Source organism: Lepisma saccharinum, chromosome 6 (assembly GCF_977018435.1).
Source record: "Lepisma saccharinum chromosome 6, izLepSacc3.1, whole genome shotgun sequence".
Classification (NCBI taxonomy): Eukaryota; Metazoa; Arthropoda; class Insecta; order Zygentoma; family Lepismatidae; genus Lepisma; species Lepisma saccharinum.
The window spans coordinates 93419780-93447306 of record NC_139234.1 but is presented as its reverse complement, the minus strand read 5'-3'; the positions used below and the strand labels follow the sequence as shown (position 1 = coordinate 93447306).

The window sequence follows — 27527 nt, the reverse complement described above, 5'->3', positions numbered from 1 at the left end:
TTTGCTGCAGTACCCAACCCTACAATGTAACACTTGTTTCTGTATTTATTTGAACCTATTGCTTTATCTAAATAATCAGTTATGGCTGTGAAGTAGTCAACAGAAGTAGAGTTTGGAAGCTCTATTACTCCTAAAATGTCCTCCTTGATGTGACCAATCATTTGCATCCACGTATCGAACATACACATCCATCAATCAGAAGGCTGATGTATGTATTTCTCTGGAACCACTTCACTCACAGGCAACTACCACCGAACCAAAAAAAAAAAAATAGGTAAACAGAACGAATTTACTACCACGTCAACCAACCTTCACGAGTGCATTTATCGCATTCTTTTGTCAACAAAGACTGGACACTGGCACGCGCGAGAGCAGTTCACAACTGTGAAAACAGGGTTTTACCGTGCACAAGCAAGGAGTCTCAGTTGGGCCACGGTCTGCTCCACTCTACCCCTCCCCTCCCCACCTCAAGTCCGAGTGGAGGAAAAGAAAAGCAGGGAAAATGGGTTGGGTTTGGTTGCATGTGCATCCAAAGTGGTAGCATCCCAACAGTTGGAGAACTGTTGTGCCGATTAGATGGTGTCGGCATTGAGTGGACGCGGGGTTTTCAATCGGCTCGCTTTCCAAAACCATGTACGAACGTTGGATTGAGATGTTCGGGCGTGTTTGACACATATTTGAAACAACGAAATTTTAGTCGCCAGCCCCAAACTTTTGGTCGCCATTGGCGACCTGGCGACCGGAAATTTCGCGCCCTGTTGTCGAGGGATACTTGTTGAGCTTGGAATGGAAAAGGAAGAAACAGGTGCAAGTGAAATTGATGCCACCAAATACAAAGTGCCATGGGGCATAGGAACGATTTTTCGAATTAAAATTAATCAAGAAAAATTGACTCTTTTCCATCCTTTCTTTTTATTTTCTTGTAATAATATAAGCATATGAAGACATATTATGAACCACAAACATAAATAAAACACATTTAATTACATTTAATATACATTGATTATATGTAACTTGTTTGCAAGAAAATATCGAGCAGAAAGTAACTGTAAAAAGTAACAGTTACTTTCAAGTTCCAGTAACTGTAACTGAGTTACTTTCTTAGTAAGAATCACTGTAACTCAGTTACTTTTTTAACAAATAACTGTAATACTACTGTAACCTCGTTAATCCGGACCCCGATAAGCCGGACTTCGCTTAATCCGGACAGGCAAAAGGCAAAAAAAGAATGCAAGGTTTTAAATGTGTCTAGAAGTCAACAAGAGAACTTGTCAAAGAAAAGGAAGTCAACCACTAATGAAATTCTGTTTCCCGCGGGCTTTGTACTGTACTGTATAGTGTATTTAGGCCTATGCTCTTTAAATACATCATAATAAACGTGTTTTGTTGCTACAAACGGACTTTTAATGCACTTTCTACTGTTCTTTTAGGTTACTTCAGTTAATCAGTACTTTCGTTAAACCGGTCAACTTATCCCACCATTAGTCCTGATTAACGAGGTTCTACTGTAGTAACTCAGTTACGTTTTAAAAAGTAATTTCAGAATACTGATGAGACTACGATTATGTTATGCTGCAGAGCAAGGAAAAGCATAATGACTGAGAAAAATAAGGTTATTGAAGTGGAGAATTCAGCTATTTTTAGTGGCGATAAGAGGATTTTAATAGCACATTTTTAATGGCGACTTCCAACACCGTTGCAAAGTTAGGCAATACGCATCATGCCTTGCAGGGAAGCGAGTATTCCAGGATGTAGGTGTCCAATTTGCATTTCCGGTGACTACGTACAGGATGAAGTGCATTCGCAGACATACGACCGGCCTAGTGTACAGTCTTAGAAAAAAATACCTGTGCCACGGGACGTAGAATTTCGTAACGTCTTAAAGCCTGTTTTTTATGCAACCCAAATAACAAGATATTCGCTTAAGTTTGCCTGGTGATTCTGAGTTCTCGGGAAGGATTGAGCTTTGATAGCATGAGTCACATGACTCGTGCCCCAGCCACAACAAACAGCTGGGTGCTACGATGCCTCCAGAAGAAAATTTCAGGAACTGGTTTCTTGACAAGAGCTACTCGTAAGGAAATACTATTCTTTCAAGTGATATTAGAGTCATTGTCAAGAAGGTTCGCTGAAATTATGGTTCTCATCACAGACCACATGCCACACGTTAATTGTTTAAGTCCAGTTCATGCACTGGACCTACAGATTAAAATGAGATCCGAACCAAATGCCTCTCTATTTGGTATTGAATTCGGAAGCCTTTCATTACATGGCGAAGATGTTACCACTACATCAGAGAGGCAATGGAACCCCTTGAGAAAGAGATAAGCGAAAATTGCTACGTGACAAACCATATTTGACCGTAAATTTTAAAAATAAGACAATATTTTGTACTGACAGTTTCGAACCGTGGGAGAGGCATATATTTTTTTGTACCATCGTCCATTTCACGAGTTTATAATTCTTCCTCACCGACACAAGTAACGCGAGTGGTAGAAGAAAAGCGAAGTAAAATAACTGAAACAGAAATAAAAGGAAAAAGCGAAATAAATTTTATTCATAATATTCTGCAGTCACTTGAGTTGCATTCACGGGATGCTATCTTTAAAGAAAGCCGTGGTCTCTTCCTTGTCTTTTTCGCTTCCTTTGTGCTCTTGCTTTCCCCTGTCACGATTGGTCTAAAACTAATTAATGCGACGTTAATTAAACAATCCAAACAACGAAACAATGCACAATCAACTGCACAAAACAACATTCCAAATATTTTCGAATCGGAAAACAATTGAGATGCTGTAAAATGACTTAAGATGCAGTAATAAAGTGGGAATTCGGTACCGTATAGAATTAAATCGGTAGAGATGTTCGATTTGATTGGATGTTTGTTATTTAGATTTGCTATTCTTTCACTTTTGGCAAATAGCGACGATGAAGATGAGTGATGCTATGATGAAACTGATGAAGGGACACTTACCAAGGACACCCACGCCCAAGTCGAGATTCTAACCAGGGACCCATGGCATCGTAGCGCGCTGTGCTAACCCTCCTCCATGGAGTGGACATTATACCATATTTTGTGTGCTCAATTGGGATCAATCAATGGAATGAATAGGCATATTATATGATTAATAAATTCATATCATAATACCACGTCATATTATTCGGCACGAAGTAACATCAGAGACATTCAATCTTGCATTTTTGCCTTTCAACTTATTCTTTGAATTCAGGTTAATCACAACAATAAGATAAGTTATGAAGCAAATGATAGTGAATGTGGGATATCATTACGAATTACCTGACAGAAACAACATTAAGCAGGCTCGGTGGTCAAGCTCATTAAGTGATTGACATTCGATATCGTCGCCAAACTATTTCGTCATCAATTTCATGTAATGGTCACTCGTCCTTATCGTCGCGATCATCGAACAGGGAATAAAAATTATAAAAATAAATACGATGGTTTTTGAGTTGGTGTTTTTTAAGTCCGCTTTATGCACAGCAAGGCTAATCGGGACTGGACCTACAGTTTCAAGTGGGATCCGAACCACTTGTGCCTCGACCAGGTATCGAACCTGGGACCCCTTGATTACAAGGCGACGACGTTACCACTGCGCCATCGGGGAGGCCCTAATAAATACGATGGAAGAGTACTTATTTCATCTCTCACGAAATCTCCTACAAAACCGGAATATATGAAATACATGTATATTCATTCACATACATTTTCGATTTCTATATTTAACTAATCGAGACCGAGAACGGGAGAGCAATTTTCAATTCGACAAACCGAGAGACGGAGAAACTGTCAAGTCTCGTTTCTTCTTGGCACCTCCGTAATCGAGTTGTTCTGTTTGTCATTGGCTTTGTATTGGCAATTATTGTCATTATTCTTCCCCTGCAGGTAAACCATAACGATGAATTATGATGAAATGAAGCAGATAAAAGGGCAAGAACAAGAAAGTCATGCCTGTTCGGGACTCCAACCCAGAACCTTATGTAACGAGATTTGAAATTCTGGAGAAGGCGTCCGTGTTTCGCTTGGTTTTCTCTTTCCTCTACTTCTCTTATATTATCATACATGTATAATAAAAATGGATCTGATACGATATGTTGCGATTCATAATTGTGCTGGTTAGATGCTACAGATGTGAACTCCAACCTGCAATATATTATTCCCTTTTGTTTCGTATCTGGTTGAACATGACATTTTCTTACACTGCGACAATTTCTTTCTTAGTTTTGGTTTGGTGCACAGATATGCTAATCTGGACTCGACCTTCAGTTTAAAGTGGGATACTAACCACTATGTGCATCCACCGTGTATCAAACCCGGGATCCACTGATTACAAGGCGACGACGTTATCACTACGCCATCGAGGAGGCTCCATGACAAAATTTTATTCACTCGATCTCTACCATAATTTATTGCAGCATTTATATTTTCGTTTTCTTCTTCTTTTTTCCCTTTGTTAACTACTCTTATAAAACTCTTTTTGCGTCTTCGAATTTCTTCTTGTTTCAGGAAAAAATAATACATGCAGGCTGTATAAAAATCCCCCGTTCAAATAGATAAAACGTTCACTCTCGAGAACTAATTTACATGTTTATCACTAACGTAACCATTAGGAAGGAAACTATTGAAATGTACTGATATAACTGCAGATGAAACAATACTTACAGCCACTAACGAAATATCTATTCTTGTGTAGCCTCACAGACAACAAGTATATGGTGAGTCATTCACTCTTGCTGACTACGGGCGAAGGTCACTGAACTAAAGGGTGGTGGCAAGCAAGCAGGCTTCTGCTCTACCAAAGACGAGGTCACGTGTTCCAGTTATCAATGGCGTACGAAATAAGGAGGAACACAGCTATCTGACGTATGTTTTGGTCCCGTCATTGCACGTAGAACACTTTATCGTCGTGGCCTTGAAGTTCCCTCAGGGCACTCCTACGTAAAGGCTTCTCAGCTAGAAGGATATCTTCCCCATTGAGTGGAGGAAAAGTGGGTGCGTATAGAGGTCCTTCAACTTTCGTATTCTTTTTCATTTCAGAACCCGTGCTGTATCGTCGACTTAATTCAATCTATCCGATGTAGGTTTTAGGTTCTGTTTCTGTTCGGTTATTTCACGTTGTCTTCCTGCTTATGTTATTTGCGACGAAGGTTCTGGATTCGATAATCTGGACAATAACGGGATTGTGTTGGTTGGTTGATTGGTGTCTTAAGTCCACTTTATGTCCTGTTAGGCTAATCGTGAATGGACCTATAGTTTAAAGGGGGATCCGAACCACTATGTTCCTCCACCGAGTATCGAACCCGGGATCCCTTAAACCATAAAAACATGGAAGAGAAGCTTATATTCTATGAAACCTGACGCTATGTGCTCGAATACTGGCTAAATATAATCCATAGAGGCATAGCAACGTTAAACAACCTCTTATATGATACATATAGGTTTAAAAAGGTCGAAATACAAAGATTGTGTGCGCCTCACTGATGGCGTAGTGGTAAGGCCTTGTAATCAAGGGGTCTGGGGTACGATACCAGGTCATCGCACATAGTGGTTCGGATCCCACTTTAAACTGTATGCACTTCAGATTAGTCTATCTGTGCCGGTGACTCAGTCGGTAACGCGTCTGACTACCATGCTATAGGCCCCGGGTTCGATTCCCGGCCGGTTCAAGTCCGGGAACTTTTCTAACGTTGGAAGCGGCCCCAGCGCCCACCCAGCGTCGAATGACATGGGTACCTGGGGGAAACCCTGGGGGTAAAGGCGGTCAGGGGCGTGATACTGATCACATCACCCCCACTCACGAACGAATAAAGAAAGTGTGGGGCGGCGTGATGCTGATCACATCACCCCCACTCACGAACGAATCAAGAAAGTGTGGGGCGTTACCCCCACACCCCCTATACGCCTTCATGCCGTAGCGCCAAGCACAGGTGAGAACTTTACCTTTCTTTTTTGCATAAAGTGGACTTACAACAAAATTTAAACTTGCGATAAAGATTATGATAAAGTATTAAAGAATTGGGTCTAACACATTTTTTTATTGTTTACCAATGACATTGTTAACTAATATTCTTAATTTCAGTTTCAAAATGAAATCGGCTACGAAATAAAAGGAGTGGATTCATATTTCTGTTACGAAATTCCACTTTTGTAGTAGACCTGTGCCACACTAAGTTGTGACAATAAACAAATCTGAGACACTTTCAAAGTATTAAATTGCTATCTACGTATTTGGGAAAAATCTTTCAATATAATTCTTTTTTTGGATGCGTCAAATCATAGTATTTAATTCCTGTTTTAGCAGCTTTAAGAAACCTGATTTTTTTTGGGGGGGGGTTACAAATGCCCTTTCTGCTCCCGTCAAGTTACGCCTATGACAAACAGGAATTCAAAGTAAAAGACTGTCCCGACTAAATCGGGAGACACGTCTGATAGATTTACAATTGGGAAAATCATAATTAAGCGTGTAGTTGAAAACAACCTATTTTCATATATTGCATGCAGCTCTACTTTTTCTGCAATGTGGATCAAGAACTGGGGACGTGGAGAAGCACAACACTCCACGTAACCAATAGTCACGTGACCCTCTTTGCTTTCCTGTCATGTTGACCTTCGCGTGGAACACATTTCTCGGTGTTAAGACAGGCAAAATCACCCGATCATCGAAGGGTGCAATATGTGTTGCCTACCCTCCTGCATTACTTGCTCCTATTAAAGCCTTATGGGGAATAACTTTTTTCCATGACTGTACAGTCACGGACACTGCTGGGTTGTAATGAATACATTGACTTCCGATCGAGTTTCGACCTGGACATGAGGGTTACTTTGTATTTGTCCCTTCATCATAATTCATCTTCATTGGCGCGATTAACGTATATGAGAAAGAAAGCAACGTAAAAATACGAAGGCATGTGCGCTGATTGGAAATACACAAACGAAATAGAATATACTACGTACATTCTAAGGGAATTATCAATAGCTTGTAGATTCCCAGCCCAGGACAGAATTGTAGCTGTTCATTGCTTTGCAGGGTGGATGAATATCGATTTTTATTTAAAATAATCATTTTTGTTGATTTGTTTGATTTAAATCGGATTTTTTTAATATACTTTTTTTTAAAAAAACACGCTTAAAATTGCTTGTTTGATTTTTGGAACCATATATAAGAAAGGCTTTTTCTAGTAAGCGGCCCTGTAAAATGTTTGAACAGTTTGATTAAAGCAAAGAAAAATTATATGTAAATATACATTTTTCTATTTCTGATACTGTATACATGAACTTACTATGGAAATGTTTGTTGAGTGTGTTAATGGAACTATAATAATTTCAGTAACTTTTCTTCTAATGAAAATAAAACATTCTGGATGTACGTGTACTCTATAATTGTAACTTAAAATATAAACTTAAATATTTTTAATAGTATTTGTAGCTGAATTTTGGAGATTTTTTTAATGATAGTTTGAAAAATATCAGCTGCCATGATTATTTACAGTTTAGTGATAATGACACTATTTATTTTTTTACATGATTAGTAGTTTGTATCTTTTTCTACACAAAATGTTTGCTACTTTTGCCTATAAAAAATATTGAATTTTAAATCAAGAGAAATGTGTTTACATTTCTTTTCGTCACCATCAGTACATAGATTTTATTTACTTTATTTTCCTATCTTAGAGTCTACATTACTCTACAAATTATTTATTTAAAGTGATTTAAATCTGATTTTTTTATTAAAAAATCACCTGATTTAAATCAATCCATCTTGTTGCTTTCTTTCTTTCCTTCTTCTTCACAAAAAAATTATAAAAATTTGAAAATATTCTTGGTTGTGAATTCCCGCCCTACCGAGCTGATCGATCGGATGTTACAAAATACCGGATTACCTGTCCAACGTATTTTCAAAAACTCTCTCTCGTCTTACAGATGACAGAAATCGCGCGTTGTTCATATTCCCTTTCAAAATATCACATTCTTCTCACAATATACCACTCGCGGATGCTATAGGGTTTCTGAAACGCATGTTCTTCTGATTTCCGAAACACATTTTCAATATAAAAATGTTTTTTTACAATGGAAGGGCTAGGGGTTAAACATGGTAGCCTAACTTGAGTTAAGAAGTAAAAAGAGCCATGTTTCTATTTTCGCGTGTAATTGTACTTATTAAACCCTTCTGAAATTGGTAAACACAACACGAAAACAATTTATCTGATAACCTTTCTGCTTAAAAAATTTAACAATGACCAAAATGGCACTTACCATGTTTTACCCCCGAGCCCTTCAATTATACACAAAAGGCTGGTTTCGGGTAAACTTTAATTTAATCTAGTTAATTTGAAAAAACAGAAATGTGTTAGTTAATGTAATATTTTCAAAATGTACAACTATATGTCCGAGTACGTTAGAAAAGTTGCGGAGGGGGGGGGGAGGGGGTCAAATCAAGTGATGGATAGGGAGATGCTATCGGAATGTAAAACTTGATACAGTCTCGGTCTCGTCTCGAGTCTCACAATATATAGCATAAGCAAATATTGAGTCAATACACACGCTTTCACAGCATATAGAGAGTATCTTCAAGAAGTTTCTTTCTAGGCCTCATTATGAGGATACAAACCCTAGAAAATGTATTATTTTCTAGTTTTTTGTTATTTTGCGTCGCTTTTCAGCCGCTTTGGTCTAAATCGCAACGACGAGGATGAGTAATAACTAATAATTATATGAAATTGATGAACTGATACTCTAAAGAAAAAAGACGAGTTCTACTCTCGAACCATCCTTATCAATTTCCTTCACGCTCATATTATTATTGTCATTCCATAATTATCACATAATATTGCAACCTATGCTTTCTTAAAATTTTTGTGTGCCCTTCAAGTTGCTATTCTTGCTAAAATAGAATTACTTGTTTAAATGTTTCAGAGCAAATCAAGAAGATGATTGTAGGACTTCATGCATTTATGTGCATGTTTTATGTATGTCTGTGAGTGAGTGTGTGTTGGGCGTATACACGTTCACAGGGCTTGATTCCCGGACTGGGCATGGGTGTCCGTCCATTGTGAGCGTCCCTTCATCAACTTCATCACATCATCACATCATCACTCATCTTATCTTCGTAATTAGCCAAAAGGGGCAGAAAGGCAAAGTAAAATAAACCAAATCAATCGATACGTTTTCACATCGACATCGGTGGATACCACCACATGGTCCCGGGCTCTCGTTGTTGATGATTTGGGTTATTTTACTTCTCTTTTCTCCCACTTTTGGCTAATCGCGAAGATGATGATGAGATGAAACTGAAGAACACCCATGCCCTGGCCTGGATTCCAACCCGAGACTCCTGGCATCATAGTGCGGCGTGCTAAGCACTCGGCCACGGAGGCCCGGCATGGTCCCGGGCTCGGAACCCAGCCTGAAGGAACGAAACCTGGCAACGTTGCAGGAGACATTCCCTTAGTGGGTGCGGTCACCCGACAGGAAACGGAAGAAGCGTTATGTGTCCATGCTGAGAATTTTGCTAATTATGGAGTTTGTGTCGAGCGGTTGGATGGTAGGTATTCAGGGGAAACGAAATAAAAGGGGCACGGGCGGAATCAAAACCATTGTTTGTAAATAAACACTTCATGACATCAACATACGACGCTGATAGTTCTTTGTGCCAGTGACTCCCAGTTCCAACTTTTGAAAACGTTGGGTGGGCTCCAATCAAAGGCGTCAGTGGCCAGTCCCGCAATGCGGAGGTGATCTTGGTGGTTTTGTATAATCACAGAAATTCAACAGATAGTGTCGCTTCTGTGTAAAAAAAAAATCTGCAACGCCACAATTCGAACTAGAAATTATTTGCGTGAGCACTTGTCTTTACGCTTTTTGAAGACTCTATAATGCAATCGGAGTGTGCTCTATTAATCCATGGGTACCAAGGACGTGTTTAGGGGGTTCAGGGGTTGTCGACACCCCCCCTCCCCGAAAGACTTACCAAGTACAAAAACAAAATAATGAAAATGCTCTTGTTTAGCGTCTGTTCTACTATTTCCTCTGGACTTGGAATGCAAGGATAATTATATTGGGATCATACTGCTTTGAAAGACAGTGCAGTGCGAAAGTAGATTTACGCACACTACTACTTATGATACGAGTAGTCCTCCTCCGCATCAGTCCTCCGTGGCAATGCAGTCTAAGGCGCTGTGCTTTGGGCTCCGACTGCGGGACGCCATGGGTTCGAGTCCACCTGGGTTCAGTCTCTGGGTTCTCTGTGAATAGGACCGGTGGCAACCCACCATCGTGAGGAAATTGGGAGCCACGAGTGAGTATAGCGTAATCCGGTCTGTGAAATCTCCTATAACGGCTGAGGGGTCGACGTGCTGACCCCACATCACCCCATTACTGGTTGAAGAACTCCACACCTCTAGGTAGGATTGTGGGAGGGAGACTGGCAGTCGTGAGATAGGCCAAGGCTCTTCAAGCGCTGACGAGCCACGGGTTATTATTATTATTACTTATGATAATATGCATAAAATATTAATCAGGAACTGTACTTTTTGTCAACTGAATCTAACACTCTTTTCCTTATTCAATAAATATTCAATTCTAAATCTTTTTGACATTAGGTTCCTTCTTATTATACAAATTTTGGCGATCTTAAGTACAGGCAAGCTAGAAAATAAAGGCGGGCTGTTATATCTATATTCCTTTTACGTATTCATTTAATAATAAAAATGCAATATTTCATTTACCTATCTTAATTAAAATTTATTTATGTATTTTAATTTAAGCATTGATATTTTTATTATTATTATTATTATCATTACTTCTGAGACACCTGGTTCGAACCCCCCTTATTCCGAAAAATATTTCTCACGGGTACCACAAATAACTCCAGCACTTGTTTTTTCTTCATCTTCTTCTTTCTTTCTTTCTTTTTTGCGCTAAGCAGACGGTCGAATTACTTCCCAGTAACCTATCGTACAACGATGCCTGCGACTCGTGAATTCTACAACCATTCTGAGGAAAGGGTTGAGGTGTATAATTATTAACCCTTAACTAGGCGCGCGGGGGTAAATTTCACCACCAGGTAGGTATTTCTTAACATCCAGACACTTGCTGCTTGCCCCCGGTGCTAGCTTATCTAATACCTTCCTAAAACAGTCTGATTCAACTGCCGATGTCATTTCCTTCCTTGTGAGTGTAATTGTAGCAAGGTGAAACTGTTCCAAAGTTGATGGGGGTCAAATTTACCCCCACGCGCCTAGTTACGTATGTGATTTTTTGTTGTTCATTTTTTTAGAACTTTCGCTTACTGTGCGAAACAGTTTTTACTGTGTTGTGTGACCGTGTTTCAAAGTGAATGTCTAATTTTTCTAAGAAATCGTTCAAATGCTCATAGTATGAAAGACAGCAGGGACGTATACGGTGGCTGTTGGAGGACATTTCGAACCTAGTTCATCTGAAGTGTTTCAAGATGAATAATTGACTCCAAATCAGATAATGATGTCGAATATCATGTTACTGACGTGAGTGAGAACATTATACTAATTCTAAGAGAAATCATGATGATGAGAATGATATCCCGGATGAAGATGAAACTTATTTCCTGGGAAAAGACAAAGTAACTCGATAGAAAGAAGCTCCCTGCTCATGTTTGAAATGTTCACAAAAGAAGTATAAACATTGTTTTACGTCTTCCTGGATCACTTGCAACTGCAAAAGATGTCAAATCTGCTATCGAAGATTTTCACTTTTCATAGATGACGCTACTGTGAGAATCATTGTGGAAAATACCAATACGTACGTAGAAATTATACGAGGATATTCTGTAAGGGAAAGAAATGCCAAATTTGCCGATGAAGATGAAGTTTTTAAAACAAGACAAGTTTACTTGACATAATATATTATAAAAAAAAGATAATACAATGGTCCCGTTTAGTTAGATGTGTAAAACAGTTGAGATTTTGAAAATTGATATGTATTGGAACTTCAATGTTTTTCATGGGAAAACGTTTTAAAAATATATATTTGTATTTTTTTAAAAAAAATGGATATTGCTAAATTTACGCAAATATTTGAAGTGTATACCCTACAAAAAAGGTATTTTGGTATTGTTTATTCCACACTTTCCTTATTATTATCATTTGATTTAACTATTGCAAGAAAGGGTTTTGAAATGTTGAAAATGCAATGTCTGTCGATATTATTTTTTTAAAATAAATTTCACCTCTTTTCTATATTCAAAAACTACTTTAAATTCTTGAAAATAGTCAATTTAATCGTATAAAAATATTTTTTGGTGCATACTAGATTACAAATAATATTTTATATTTGGGGGTCAAATTTACCCCCACGTGCCTACTTAAGGTGGTGAAAGAGGTGCGCCTTGTTAAGGGTTAATTAATAATAAGTTTATGAGATAACTAGTTTTAGATGCAATTTTTGTACAAAAGGAGCTATTTTCAGCGTAATGAATTATATTCTTTGATAAGAAAGATACAATTTGTCCAATACAAATCCATATATTGAAGTACTGCACCACCATATGCTTTTCAACGTTCTCTGTGGTGAAGTTCTTCCAGTCGTCCCTTGTACAGTCGCGGACACTGCCGGGTTGTAACGATTCTATTGAAAGCTAATGTATTCATTACAACCCGGCAGTGTCCGTGACTGTACATGGAGAACTTTCTCACCACTCCGCAGGAAGTTATTGGTGCAAACTTCATAAATGCAACTGTTGCTCATTCCCAAGGCAGTTTCGGGTCTTCCCGGTGGCGTCACCTTGTTAAGTGAGGGGTTATGGGTTCGATATCCGGCGAAGGCACATGGTGGTTCAGATCCCATGCACTTTAAACTGTAGATCCAGTCACGATTAGCCTATCTATGTATAAAGTGCAGTCTCGGGTACAGATGCGTTTGTATGTGGGGGGGATTGAGGGGAGGGGAGGGGGAGTAAATGATGCTTTAAATATTCCTAAATCAGTTGCTATTCCAAGTATCGAGGTCACCGCACGTCACTGGGTCTTGAACCTAAAAAGATAATCTTGCCATGAATGTTAATTGTGGGTAGTAATTTATGAAGAAAAAGTAGCCGTAGGCCGGGAGCGCACAAACAAAAGGCTGCGTGCGCTTGTAGTTCAAAATGTATACCACGAGCGCACAAAATCCATGGCGATGTTGCCACGTTGTGTCAACTGTTATTGCCTTTCAAGGGACCCCGGCTGGGTCCTTATAAATTGACATATTATGTATCACATATTATGTGAATGGCTATATTCATAACACCCTATTCCATTTAAATAACATCACTATCTCATAAAGAATTTGGCCTCTTAAGACGGGCAATGTATCGCTGCACAAGGGTGAAGATACCAGCAGACCCCAAAGACATAATCGAAGCTAACCTAACCTAGCCATTACACAATCATAGATGTGGCAACGCAGCATTTGATGTTGTGCGCTCGTAGCACCTTTCATATGAAAGTGTGCGCTCGTGGACTGCACCCGAAAAAGTAGATGATCGTTAATTCTATCGAAGGCTTTTGAAACGTCGAAGTATATGACGTTGGGAATTATTCGAAGACAGAGTGGCATGAGAAAGTAACTGAAAGATTTTTCAAGCAAGAGCTGCCTGAAATAAAACCATTTTGAGCTGTATTTTTATGGCAGGACGTAAACCAGGGGCTTTGATATTGTTTAAAACAACAATAACATGCAGATAAGTCGGTTGTTCCATTGTTATCAAAGACTCGAGATAGAAGTACAGAAAACAGCTAGCTATAACTGTTGCAGTGTTTCAAATGAATAGAGTTCCCTGAGAATACGATCATTTCTTATCTATAATACCTCTATGTCTATGGGTTAGCGATATGTCCAGGATGGAAGCAGTTCAATGGTCGATGATCTGACAATAGCGAAATAATCTCAGAATCATGGAGTAAAAATGTAAGGAATGTCCACAGAATGTTTTAAGGCTTATTTCTCAAGATCCAATAGCAATATTGCCGAGATATTTTGCATATCCCATGTTTGTGTCATTATCCCTAAAATTTTTAAAACGTATTTCATGTCGTAGTGGAGATGTCCATTATCATATGGGCATCAAGAGAAGGTCTGACTTACACAAAATATTTTTTAAAAAGAACGTACATGAACTAATGGCGTGAAAGGTGTAGAAAGTTTCAATTTTGGTGATATAGCTCGTATTATTCAATTATTTTCTAAAACTAGACTTTTAAATGAGGATTCTCAACCAACCAAATTTTATATAGCCCTGGTCAATTGACTTCAATTCTGGATAAGTCTAATAGTGTTTAGTGCCCCTGTCTATCGTACAAAGTTAGCCAGAACGAGGAATTTCAGATTTCCGCGCAGGCCACTAATGAACAAATTTTTTCAAACTTGATGTAAAATAATATTGTGACAATGGAAAGAACATTTTTGGCAAATTATTTTGGTTGTAATGGAAAATGACCAAATGCTACTTTGATTTTGCAATATAGGTAATTATTATTAATTTTTGTACAATATATTTACATAATAATTAATTATTGCCTCAAACTTTCCATTCTCTTCTCGCTCTGCTGACGTAGCCTATGTACGAAGTACAAATCTTACAATGTCGTTTTTCCATCCGAATGTGACGAACCGAACTTGGTTGTTATTACATGAAATACTCTTTTGTTTGTGACGGGAAATTCAGCACGGGAAATGAGACGATAACTACGTATTGCCGGCACGATACGAATCGTGGAAAAAATATGGTATCGTGTAGTCTGTGACGATATTTTCTTGACGATGAATCGCAATACCTAATTTCCGATATCGTCCATCCCTAGTGGACACCTGTCAAATTTGATTATCTTATGCTACGTCATTTCTATAAATTTTCTTACATTTGGACAAAAATGCTGTACAAAAACGCAAAAACAAGGAAGAACTAAGTGAGGCTGTGTACCCAGCCGGTCAGATCAGAATGTCTAGACTTCACCGTTGAGTTCTCGAGCATTTTTCCCCCTCCTCGCAAACATTTTTGCCTCAAACTGCCTACAAAATTTTCTACTGGTAGGGCAAACCAGGGCAAAATAATTAAGATATTTTAAACTACATTGTATATTTCGAATAAACATCGCGATGCAATGATGACGATTACGCATATGTTTTGGTTAACATTATAACCATTATTGAGAACTGGTTTGGAAATGTTAAATTTGAAATGCAACACTGAGTAAAGGCAAACATAAGATAATGCAAATAATCATTTTGCCTCGGGAGTACAATAATGTTACAACAATATAAATGCCATGTCAAAAAGTAGAACAGTAAAACATTAGTTTAGAATTAGAAATAAAAATTGAAACAGTTATAGCATTTTTCACATTTAACTTCGTTGGACTTGACAGTCGTATTATCTAGAGAGATCACAAATGAACTCAACGTCATCATCCACTCCAGCACATTGTTCATGAGCCCATTGTTTAGACATCTGGCACATAATCCAACCTTCGCCATCAACAGAACGTAGGAAGTTATCAGTGCACTCTGGATTATCATTATCACTATCAGAGATCCCTTGATGGGATCATTATGCCCCAATTGATATTACCACAGAAAACACAATGTCACAACAGAACGCCATCTTGAATAGACAGGTCAAAGCATTTGCAAGTATCCCTATTATATGCAGGAGGGGATTTGTCACTAGGTTATCCTAGAGGCCGCAAATCCAGGGGGGGGGGCGCACAAAAATGAGTTGCTGGAGGGGGAAAAGTGACAAGGACAATCGACTATTAAAATTTCTGAATTCTGTGATTATACCAAAATAAACCAACATGTCGAGCCCTTTTACATGCCTACTTCATGAAAGAAAGTAGAAGGAAGGAGTTTTAAATAACTTGTTACATGACAACCTTATTTTCAGTGCTGTATTTTAACTGGAGTGCAAGTCTGTATGGCAGACTGCAAAGGAAACCGCGTGAGGTCACGTCAGTGCTCGAATAATAGATAATAATAATGTCGGTAAGGCCCAAAACAAAGGATAGCCTAGGGGCCCAAATTTTATAAATCCCCCTCTGATTATATGCTTTATAAACATCTACATATTTGAAATTATTTTCAGAGTTACTATTCTCCATATACAATAGTGAAAAATATCACTTCCCTAACATCAAGAGTTTTTTGCTATAAATTTTAAACATGATCGTTTTGCCCCAGGAGAACATTTTGCCCTGGTTTCCCCTACATGTCTTAATTGATCCATTTCATTTTTTCCCTGGCATGCTTGTCAACGGTCTCCCATATCGCACAACGCGAGGACAACCTTGACGTCAGAGGAGAAATGCCTACGTTGTTAGGTTAGGTCTGCTAGGTTTGGTTCTTTTAATATAAATACGCTGTAAATATATAATTTATGCTAAGAGAACTAAACTTAACAAGCCTAACCTAACAACTTAGGCATTTAGCCCAGGCCCGTAGCTAGAACTGATCTCCAGGGGGGGCTCACGAGTTATCAGGGGGGCTCATGGGTTATTTTTTAAAAAATTGAACAGTATTAAATGAAGGTAAATTATGTGTGTGTGTGGGAGGGGGGTCATTGGTGAACAAAATTTATAAATATCTCCTACGTCTTATAAAACATCTCTTGAAGTGTTAATTGACTGATACTGAAATCATCCCTTACACACTGCATACTACTTTAGATGATGCAGATATTTATATCATACAAAAAATACACAATATTCAATCACAGTGCCTACAGTACATTCCACCCCCGGCCGAAGCACTGACACTCCCTTACGTTCTCAAAACTAGGGAGCTGTTGACCTTTGATGCAGATGAGAAGGGAATTTGTATGATGATATCAAAGTCAGAAATTTCTGTCTAAACGGGAGGTCGCAACAGGGACAGTGAAGGTACAGAGAAAGAAGCTCTCCTGTGAAAGAACTTACAAAGTCTAGATAATCTTCTAAACTAAATATTTGCAGCTACTTAGACTTCTGCTCATAAACAAGATGAGCGAATGTAATAGCTGCTGTTCATGTTCTGTGGATTTATCCTTAAAGTTATGAGCTGCCTACATTTTCACTTCTTCACTGCAAACAAATTATACAAAATAGTTTTACCTAATGTCAAGGGTGATGGCACTGCCGGAGACGGGCTGATGGCACTGCCGGAGGGGGCTGTTGGCACTGCCAGGGGGGGCGCCTGGCTAGGGGCCTGAATTTTAGCCTAAGAATGAAAGTATTCCCCGGTGACGTCAGAACGCAAGGTTGTCCTCGAGTTGTGCGATAAGGGAGACTTGTTTGTGTCAACGTGGAGGGTGTATCAACACCGACAAACGCATATGCTTTTATTTTATTCCAAGCTCGATTTCAGGTTTCTAGGTTTCGGAATGCCCTATGCTAACCACTAGAAAGGATGGTAGCCAGGAGAGGCAATGTCCAACGTGTAAAAAGTAACGCGAAAGTGCTGAGAAGAAAAGGAAAACTCCAAGATCAGTACGAAAGAACTAAAATTTCACTGGTCACTTTAAAATGCTCGTTTCATAACTGACTGTGGAAACTGACTGTGGAAAGAAGAACGAATATCAATCAACAGAAAGGAAAAAAAGAGTGAAATGAGAGAGTTAAAAATCGTCTGCCGAAGCACTTGCGTTATCTTCTCGGCGAATGGCAAAGAAAAACAACGACTGTGGCCAAGAGCAGAAAGGACCGGTCGCCAACCTGTTTGACAACTTCGCCACTTCCTTCACATCATGCACAGGTTTTAAGCCACTCCAAAACATCTAGTTGTAGTTGGAGCTCCACAGGAAATGCGTAAAATTGCTAAAACCTTCAGAGGAAACGAACGACGAATTAATGGTCTAATGAACTTCCGATGTAACAACTACAAAAAGAGAAATGAAATCTTAGAATCACAATTAAGCTCATGGTGTGGCCTACGATGGTAGCTGGCTAAGATTTATATGTGTAGAGGCCAGTGCTGGATCTCGGCCCCTTGTACATAAAATACACGTACTTGTAAAAAGAAATGTCAAAGCTTTTGCTGTTATTCAGTTTGTTCAGTGTTATGTATAGTTGCGGCAATTAGGGGGAGGAGGGACGTGTGGGGAAGTTGACGATCACTTTTGCCACTTTTTGCCCTCTCACTATGGCCTCCTAATGCTAACTTTGTCTGCCAAGAGAAAGTAAATGTTCTTACCCTCCAAATTTTTCCCCCAATTGCCGCTGCTGATGTTCATACACACACTTCTGGAAAGATCTGACTTCATGTTTCTTATTTAGTGTCTCCTTTCTTTCGCCTTTGGCTAATCGCGACGATAGGGATGAAACTGATGACGAAACACTCACAAAGAACACGTATGCCCAGGCTGGGGTTCCAACCAAGCGAGCTGTGATAACGACGTCGCCACGCAGGTCGATATACCTCTGGAGAGCTGTTCACACAAATATTTTGCAAAATCAAAATCATGTACAGATGAAACTTATAAAACTTACTTACAAAAATTTGAGTTCATCTGTACTTCGACATTAGCCTGGACACATATATTGTTTTACGTACACATATTTGAGTATGTAAAGGGCATGGCAAAGGCCCCCTCAAAAAACGTGATCATCCCCGGACGCCTCCCGCACTGCGGGGATTTGCCGTACGCCACTGTGTAGAGGCCATGGAGTTGACAACGTCGTGAGTCCCCTTCCCTTAATGTCAGTTATAACTCTTAGGCCACGTTATGGCAAAGTTATATGTTTGTTTATATTTTAACATTTAGAATATATGATGTTTAATTCTGTAGCTCTTTTCAAAGAATTTTTTTTCCTTTGCAAATGGATGCCCGGGCTGCATGCCCCAAGGCCTCCCAAATCAGAGCCTGAACATTAGATTATCAATATGGCGCCAATTGATAATAACTGTTATCTCCCTTTTATTAGTTTGGGTCAACAACGTTATGTTAACTGATTGATTGATTGAAATGTTGCTTTAAGTCCACTTTATGCACAGTAAGGCTAATCGCCACTTGACGTACAATTTAAAGTGGGATCCGAACAACTATGTGCTAGATGAAGGTGGAAAATGGTCGTAAATTATCGAGGACAAACTTCAATGGCCAAGACCGTGACGTAGCCTACTTTCGATTTCGACAGCAAAGATCCCGGTCTGGACATGGATTGGAAGTGTTCCTTGACAATTTTCATATACTCATCCCCATCGTCCTAATTATCAAAAGTGGCACAAAAGGCTACGCAAAGTCACAAAACACAAATGCCATCTCCACTCCTGGCATCTGAAAGTCTGTATTAAGTATTTGCACCCCTACAGAGCAAGAAAACAAAATAGAATCGTTTCTATTATGGTTTAGGTATTTAAAAGTATTTCATCTTATCAAACAATGATTCATTTTTAGTTAGAACATTGTTGTATTATAAAATTTTACTCTTTTGTTGTTATTTTCTGCGCTCCTCAATTCATTATCAAACGTGAAAATGCAGTAAAACTTCGTTAATCCGGACCCCGATAAGCCGGACTGGCTTAATCCGGACAAGCAAAAGGCAAAAAGAAGAAGAAGAAGAAGAATGCAAGGTTTTAAATGTGGCTTCAAGTCAACAAGAGAACTCCAACCACAGCAGATACTTTTTCAGAAGGCAAAAAGCGTTTCACGAAATATTTCTTCAGATTCATGGAAATAATGTTGATTTATTCCAAGACCCGGAAACCTTAAATTCCAGACAGATATCTAAATTGAGGCAGACAATCTGATAGCACGTGACAGTTGCAGGAAGCAGATAGGAAGCATAGCTTAGTCTTCGCTAAGGCTCGGAAGTTTAGTAGAATAACCTTAAAATTATTTTTAAAAATGGCCTAAAATACTTTTCGCGCTGAAAATGAAAGCTTGATTTTTTAAATAAATTAGAAGAGAGTCGTTGAATAATCGATAAAACCCGCTGTTTCGAGGTTTAAACTACTAACTACTGAAGAAAGGGGATAAAAGCAGTTAAGTGCTAATTTAATTTTCTATGTTTTAACTTCAAGGTTACGTAACATGTATGCACTACACCTTTTTTTGTATAAATCATTCACCTCCTTTGAGAATGGATCTTCCAAGATACAGTAGACGATCAGCAACTCAATATACATTTTTGTTATATATATTTTTTTAATATTGTGACAAATTTGATTTAAAAGCACAGATTAAAGCGATATCAGAGGCTAGCACGGGAATCTCAAAGTAGGCTTCACACAAAGCATTTTAAGTTTGCTGCAGGAAAAATAAATTTAACCACAATTAATTAGTTTATGCATTGTCAAATATTTCACTTGAAAATAATAGTTTCCTTCTCCATTGACCATATATTCGTTTAATGGCGTACTTGCTAAAAGGACCAGTCAGGAAATTTAAATCTATAAGTTATGCTAGCAAATGCATTAAAAATTCACGAAACGAAGACGAAAAAAATAGCTTTAAACTTAAGAAAAATGTAACAAAAAGCAAGAAATACTGAAAATTACCTAAAAGCAAGAAAAAAAAATATTTTCTGGTTCTAGCTGAAGGGAAACGGACTAGTATCAGGTTTAGCATTGTTCTGAAGGCTCAGAATTCGTCAACTTCCGAGCCCTAGTCAGCACTTTCATTGTTTGACCAAATACTATCTGTTGGAATACGACGACAATTTAGGTTTTTTCGATCCAAATTTATGAATGTTCCTATTGTTTTTCAAAGAATAATAAAATAAGGTACTTAGAGTGAATGGTAATAACCAAGGATACGTTGTGTAAATTAGTTTCAAAATAATAGCAGACTTTTCACAAGAGTGTAAAGTTAGTGCTTGAAATACATCTCATCTCTGAATTGTGTACCTTACTACCAGAAAGAAAAAAAACACAAATACATAGAGCTGATGGAAATTCTGAAACTAAAAATTATTGAACTTAATTACTAAACTCCATACCCAATGTATCTGAATGCCATTAAAAAAATGGAGGGTTTTGGAATTGAACCCGCGACCCTAAATTTCCAGGGAAAAAGATATATGTGACACGAGTACTTTACCAATACTCCATCTACAACATTGCTGGTATGAAATGACTTGAATCGTTTTGCTGATTCCGCAAGCTACCCACTTTTCCAAAGGACGAACACATTTTCATTGCAAATTGCGAGAATTATTACTTTTCGTTCATTGCACAGTACCTTGCAAGGTGTTGTTACATTTTATTTGCATAAACTATTCTTAATTATGCCCTTTTGTGTTCAAACTTGACAGCGTTTTCCTCCTGGTGGACCACGAGCGAGTGCAGTGTTTCCAACCTCACAACAGTTTCTCTGATTCCAATTTTAAGATGCCGAATCGCAAGTATTCTCTTAAAATATTCCTCATACTTGAGTTTTCCGTTTTGTTCTCTATTAATATGTTGGGCGAATATAGTTTGCGACTTCATGTTATAAACAAGAATGTAAATCTTTCACCACAGGGTTTCTCGACCATTAAAGAAACCTGTAGTAAATTTACTACTCTCTGCTGGTTCTCAAGAACTATGTTGCCACATTAACGATTTCTGGACTTAGAAATCTTGCAGGGCGGTCAAGTAACATTTGGAGAAGTGTACATTTCGTCTGTAATAATCTATGTTCTAAATGATAGTGATCAACGTTTATAGTCTAATGAATAACTAACAATAAATAACATAATTAGAACAAAATTATGTGTAAAATAATTTTCAATCTGTTTTAGATGTGTCTGGAAGCTTCTCTCCGACATTCTTTAAAATATATCATCAGCTTTTTTTCGCCATAATTTCAGTTTTACATGCTCCAGGATAACCCACACATAACTTATGGGCAGGCGCGGATGCATGGGGTGGTATACCACACCTCCCAAATGCCTAGACTAGTATTTAGCATGCATTACAATTAACATATATGTTATTTCTATGTCAGTATTGTATACGTACGCAATCCTTTATTTCATTGGTGTGAATCTTGGTGGATGGTTGTTATGGGCATTGTGCAAATATTGTAATACCGAGTTCCTAATTCTGTATTGAGATCTTCTGGTAATAATCTAACCACATTCCAAACCAAAATTATATAAATAACGACCTTAATGCTTTATGTATATTTCAACATTATCCTAGCTCAACACAGACGACATGGTACTAGAGATAAGATCCTCGTTCCTTCGAATGTTTCCCCACCTTCAGTTGTATCTTTATATTGTTAGGTTTATCACGACAACGGAAAGATACAATGACGATGGAAGAAAATAATAAACATTATTTACTTATCTGGGATTCAGGCCCAGGCCCTATTTTCACCCTGTGCCCGTTAATTTGTATAGACCACAGAGTAGTGTTACATATTGCTTACATAGAAACGATGTCAACATTGGTTAGAATGGGCTTCCGCGGGAAAATCGCTTCTCCCAAGTGCTATTCCTGGATCCGCCACTGGCTGCGGGGTGGGGGCAGGCAAAGGAAGAACGAGCGATGTAAAGGGACGCCGGAACTACCGCGAAAGGGATGAAGCGCGAAAGAGACATTTTCACGGTCCTTTTTTATTTTTCAACACGGATCATGGAATAAATAACAACAGTGATGATAATTATCTTCCACCAAGAAGATTACATGGTTTTGACTTCCCTTTTTTTCATTTTTCACCCCACATTCCTTTTTTTAAACATTTTCCTTTCTGGTTCCTTTATTGACTAGTTATCCAGCCTATATTATTTTTCCCCCTTTCCAAAAAATATCTTCCTTGGTCCCTTTATTGACAAGATATGAAATATTTTGTACGACTGTATTTTCCCTAAACAAAACATCAGAGGAAAGAAAGAACAAGCGCCTTCTACCTTACCTTCCCTCCCATGAGTTTTGGGAGTACATTGCAGCAATTGTTGCAACAATGCGAAACGCATTGTAAGCGACACGCCTGTTGGTTTGTTTTAACTTAACTGTGTGACAGTGACGACGGAATTGAGTGTCAGTGAAATGGCGAAGCCAGGCACAAGTGGCAGCAAGCTATGGAATGAGGTAAGCTGTTGCAAGGAAGATTTCATTGAAAGGAATGGTAAGATTATACGCTGTATTTTACCTTAAAAAAAGGAAATGAAGAAGGATTATAGTTTATTTTTGCACTCCATTAAAAATATTATTTTAAATGAAAGCACAATATATACCATCCATTAATACGAAATTTAAAGTATCCCTTTTTATATATGATTGGGATATATTGCGCTAAAAAACTATAGTCATTTCCCCCTTTTCTTGGTAATAATTTTCCCTTTTCCATTTTTGGTCCTTTTTAGAGGAAAATGTTTGCCTTTAATATCCGGTCTCTAATAATGATACTACACCTAGCACAATTTGACCTTCGTTTACACCTAGCAACCTGTTTTTGTATAATGAAAAATCTAGCATAATTTGCAAACTTGCTTCTCTGGGAGGGAAAAAATTCACTTCAAAAGACGACGATTTGAGAAAAATAAAGCTACATCCACATCTTATTTCTGGTTCAGGGACATGCTTTTCCAACCACAACCTCTCCTCTTCATCTTTTCTTTATTCTCCCCAGTTTACCTTGCGAGGAACATTTCATGGGATGAAATCGGTTAAAGGTTGTGGGCCACAAAAAACAAAAATCAGCTTTGTAGTCGACGAATCATCTCAAACTTCCTCTAGTTCAATGTTGAACTCATCTCGGAAAGTAGATGCATAACTTAAAATTACAACCATCCGAAAAATAATTATTATAATAAATTGCTATTACTAATATCAATAATATTAATAATTTATTATAGATCCTAGCACAGTTTATCAGCATAATTTCACAGATTAAGCAGCACTTTTTCTTATCTGGAGGTTGACAACGCTGGGAAGGACCCCCAGGAGCAAATAAGAAAGTATTTGGAAAAGAGTAAATGTTCCAACCATCCATGAAAGTATTGGCGGCAGAATTAAGAATTTTCTGGTTACAAAAAAAATCTCTTTTCTTCCCTAGCTTCGCTCGCAAAACAATGATTTGACAAAAGTCCTATTACATGTTTCGTATTTACTGCTTAAAAATGTTTACATGTAATTTACTCGTGAATACGATCTGTACTACTTTGATGTTTCTCAAATTATATATAAAGCATTATTTTTACAATGTTGTTGTTGCATAATATAAAGGGCTTTCTGTTTAATGTAATAAGTGTACTTAATATACTGTATAGTAACAAAATATAAATTATTCCGCAGAAAAGGAAAATAAATAATAACAAATTGTCGTGTCAAACTTTGTTTGTTTGTTTTAGAAACTACACTATTTGCTATAGTTAAAGGCAGGTTGCGAAGTCCAAGGGGGGAATTCCCCCACCAATGATCTTGTCCTGAAATCCTCCCACCACCAAATTCTTCCAGGAGAGCTTTTGTTTTAACAACAAACATAAACAATTAGTTTGGGATTCGAATATACTTGACTGGAATAATATCGAAAACATACAAAAAGAACGGACAACAAATAGCCTTATCTCTTTGGACACTGAACCAGCAATCCCCAGAACACAGAAATTAGACGAACTTGTTATTTCTTCTCCATTTCTCATTGCTTTTCGTTAGCAACCACGAAATATATAAATATATTAATAAAACACGTAATAGAATTTATATGTGAATTTTATACAAAAAACTGTTGTCTGTTAATATTTGTACCTCCTCCCTTACGCAAATCATTGTTCATAGCATCAGTAGTACCTACATTTAAATCTTCAATTTGCAAATTAATTAAGTTTTGAATGAAAGACAGTCGATATAATATATTGTATATTTTATAATATAAAGTGCTTATTTAATAATTGACACACATTAATGATATTATATATGCATGTGTGTGTGTGTGTGTGTGTGTGTGTGTGTGTGTGTCTGTCTGTCTGTCTGCAGGCCTGCTCCTCCCCCCCCCCTCCCACCAATCTTCAGTGATTTCGCACCCTGGTTAAAGGAGCAGGATAGCGTAGTGGCACCTTGTATTCAAAGGTTCCTGGATCAATTGCATGAGACAAATAATAATAATAATAAAATCATCTTTATTGGAGCGGGCGTTTCGGCCTCAAGGGCCGTTCTTACAACAAACCCTTGTCTGCGAGATTAATACGTACAAAGAAATATGGAATAAAGAGTATTGAAAAATATTAAAAGGATTACAAATAAGCTTGGTGGATATATATTTAATACAGTGGCGGTTCGGATTCTACGTTAAACTGTTGGATCTGTTCCAATCAGTCTATTAGACTTAAAACAACATTTTTGTCACACAATTTACTTGTGCTTCTTGTATTCAAGGATTTTGTTGTAGACATGCGCATTGAGCATGCACTTTAGACAAAAAAAGTATAATTTTTAACAGGCTCGTGGAGATGCTGTTTGCACAGAAATATTAAAAACAAGAAGAAGAATTAGTAGTGTAAATTGGTTAAAAAACAACGTTAGCGGTAATCCCAAGTAAAATGTAAATAAATAAAATAAAAAACAACGTTCGTCCTAACAAAAGGAGACAGGGAAGGGACATATTCAAAATGTTTATAAATGTGCAAGGAGTGGGTGCAAGTTCAGTTAATTACAAATCTTGTTTGTTGCGGTCTAAAACAGTTTACAAAGAATCGTTGTTACTGTTTACACACATTATAGTATTTTAGATATTATTTTCATAATATAAGGAACAATAACATTTTTTTTACCTGTGGGTTTGGAAAATTTTGTGTTTAGAATTTCAGTCTCAGTATTACGCTGTGAGTAACATGAAATGAGCAAGAAATTGTGTTGAAAATTAATATTTTACCTTTCTCAAAAACCCGTTATCTGACATCCTTCATCGCTCCTAACTTCGCAAATAACAGGCTTCTGCTTTTCCAAAATTTTCAAAAAATTAATTTCATGTAGCAACTTGGTTACGTAAAATTTAGAATTGTAAAAAAAGAACGGTAAATGGCCTTAAACAGTCGTATACTGAAAACTGCAAACATGCACATGACGTGCCAACAGTAATATTTTTATGTCATGACATCTTGTAAGATTTGCTAATATTCGCGTATAAAACGCCTGAAGATTCATATAATCTGAGCAATATTGCTTTTCACGCACGAACTTCCTTACGATTTGTTATCTTGTTTACAACTTTTACTTTGACGCCTACAGCAAATAACAATTGGGACAACAAAACCAAATCAGTTTGTTTATGCCTTCTGCTCCTTTCATGTTGGATTATCCTTTTTAAAACCTATTTTCAGCCGAAAATTCTGTTAAGTCTTCACAGAGGAAAAAGTTTGGAATAATCATTTTTTTTTCTTTCAACCAAACATTTGTAAAAATAGGCGACAAGTAAATGATAATTCACAAGTAATAAATGCTCTTTAGTAATAATGCACATTTGCTAAAAGTTACAAAAGAATTTGTTCAAAATTACTATTATTTTTGTTTGTTTACAGTTACCAAATTGCTTAACCAAACGTGTATTGTTAATTAAAACGAATCAGTTTTGTGTGTGTGTGTGTTGATGTCATTTACGTTATGACTTATGAATACCATGTCGTCTAATATAGGCAAGCCATTGATACTAATCTAAAAGGGAAACCATTTATACTTCTTTGTAAATACATGTTGTGGTCAAAGCAAGCAAGCAGATATGAATCGAGTCAATCGCATATTTTCATAGAAGCCTACTAAAAGTTGATCGGTATTTGATGTACTGGCTAAAGGATACATACACGTTTCATTTTCCTTTGCTTTCAGCATCGCACCCCCTAAATTTCATTCCGCACCCGGTCAGCATCCCCAGACGTTTAACTAAAGCTGGCGCTGTCAATGGATATTCATAACAGAAGGAAGCTCAGCGCTGGATTGCGCTTGGCAGTTGTTCTGTTGGTACGCCATGACCGAAGCCCACACACACATTCTCACGAAGTACTCACCTTGTATGCGGCGGAATGTCCGTTGCTTCCGGCACAAGACGCTTTGTCCATGGCGTCGTCATCGTACAACCATGAAGTCAATGCGTTTCTACATATTAACTTGTTGCCGACACCTGTTTGATCATCGCGACATTTCGTACGCAGATACCTCGCCCGTGTTTCGTTGACGGCAACACAACACGCACTTACATGTCAACGAGGCTTGGAGTTTCATAACGGATGAACCTCGCACTGCAGAGCCACACAGCCACCAACACAACGGACACTTCGACAGACACTGACTCGCCTATTCGCGATCCGCTCCTTTCAGATTTTTGCTCGGATTCCTCGACGGCTACGATGAGCGAGCGACAGGTTGCCAAGTCACAGCCATCCCACCTGTAATCTCTCCTCCTGCACTTGACACGCACGGTCACGTGACAAGGCCTTCGAGTCTCCAATGCCGAAAACATCCGGAGCACGCGTTTCAGCGCAAGGCTACCAACCCAAGGGATTTTACAAACGGATGTGATTCGTCAGGTCGGCTGAGGCAGAAACCTTTTTGTTGGCCCGTCAAAGGGTGGCGAAAAGATTTTCTTCCAATGCCGCGCGAATTGCTT

The 27527-nt window shown here is 38.1% G+C and overlaps 1 protein-coding gene across 8 annotated transcripts in view; it reads right to left on the bottom strand.

Moving 5' to 3' along the window:
* kmr (pleckstrin homology domain-containing family A member kramer) overlaps positions 1-27312 on the bottom strand; it is a 291215-nt gene extending 263903 nt beyond the window's left edge. For all 8 annotated transcript variants that reach the window (XM_083124233.1, XM_083124241.1, XM_083124238.1 and 5 more), the window contains exon 1: positions 26929-27312. In XM_083124233.1, coding sequence (XP_082980359.1) covers positions 26929-26990 — 62 coding nt within the window. In that variant the 5' untranslated portion in view covers positions 26991-27312. The remainder of the gene's footprint in view (positions 1-26928) is intronic.
* Positions 27313-27527: the final 215 nt, after the last annotated feature.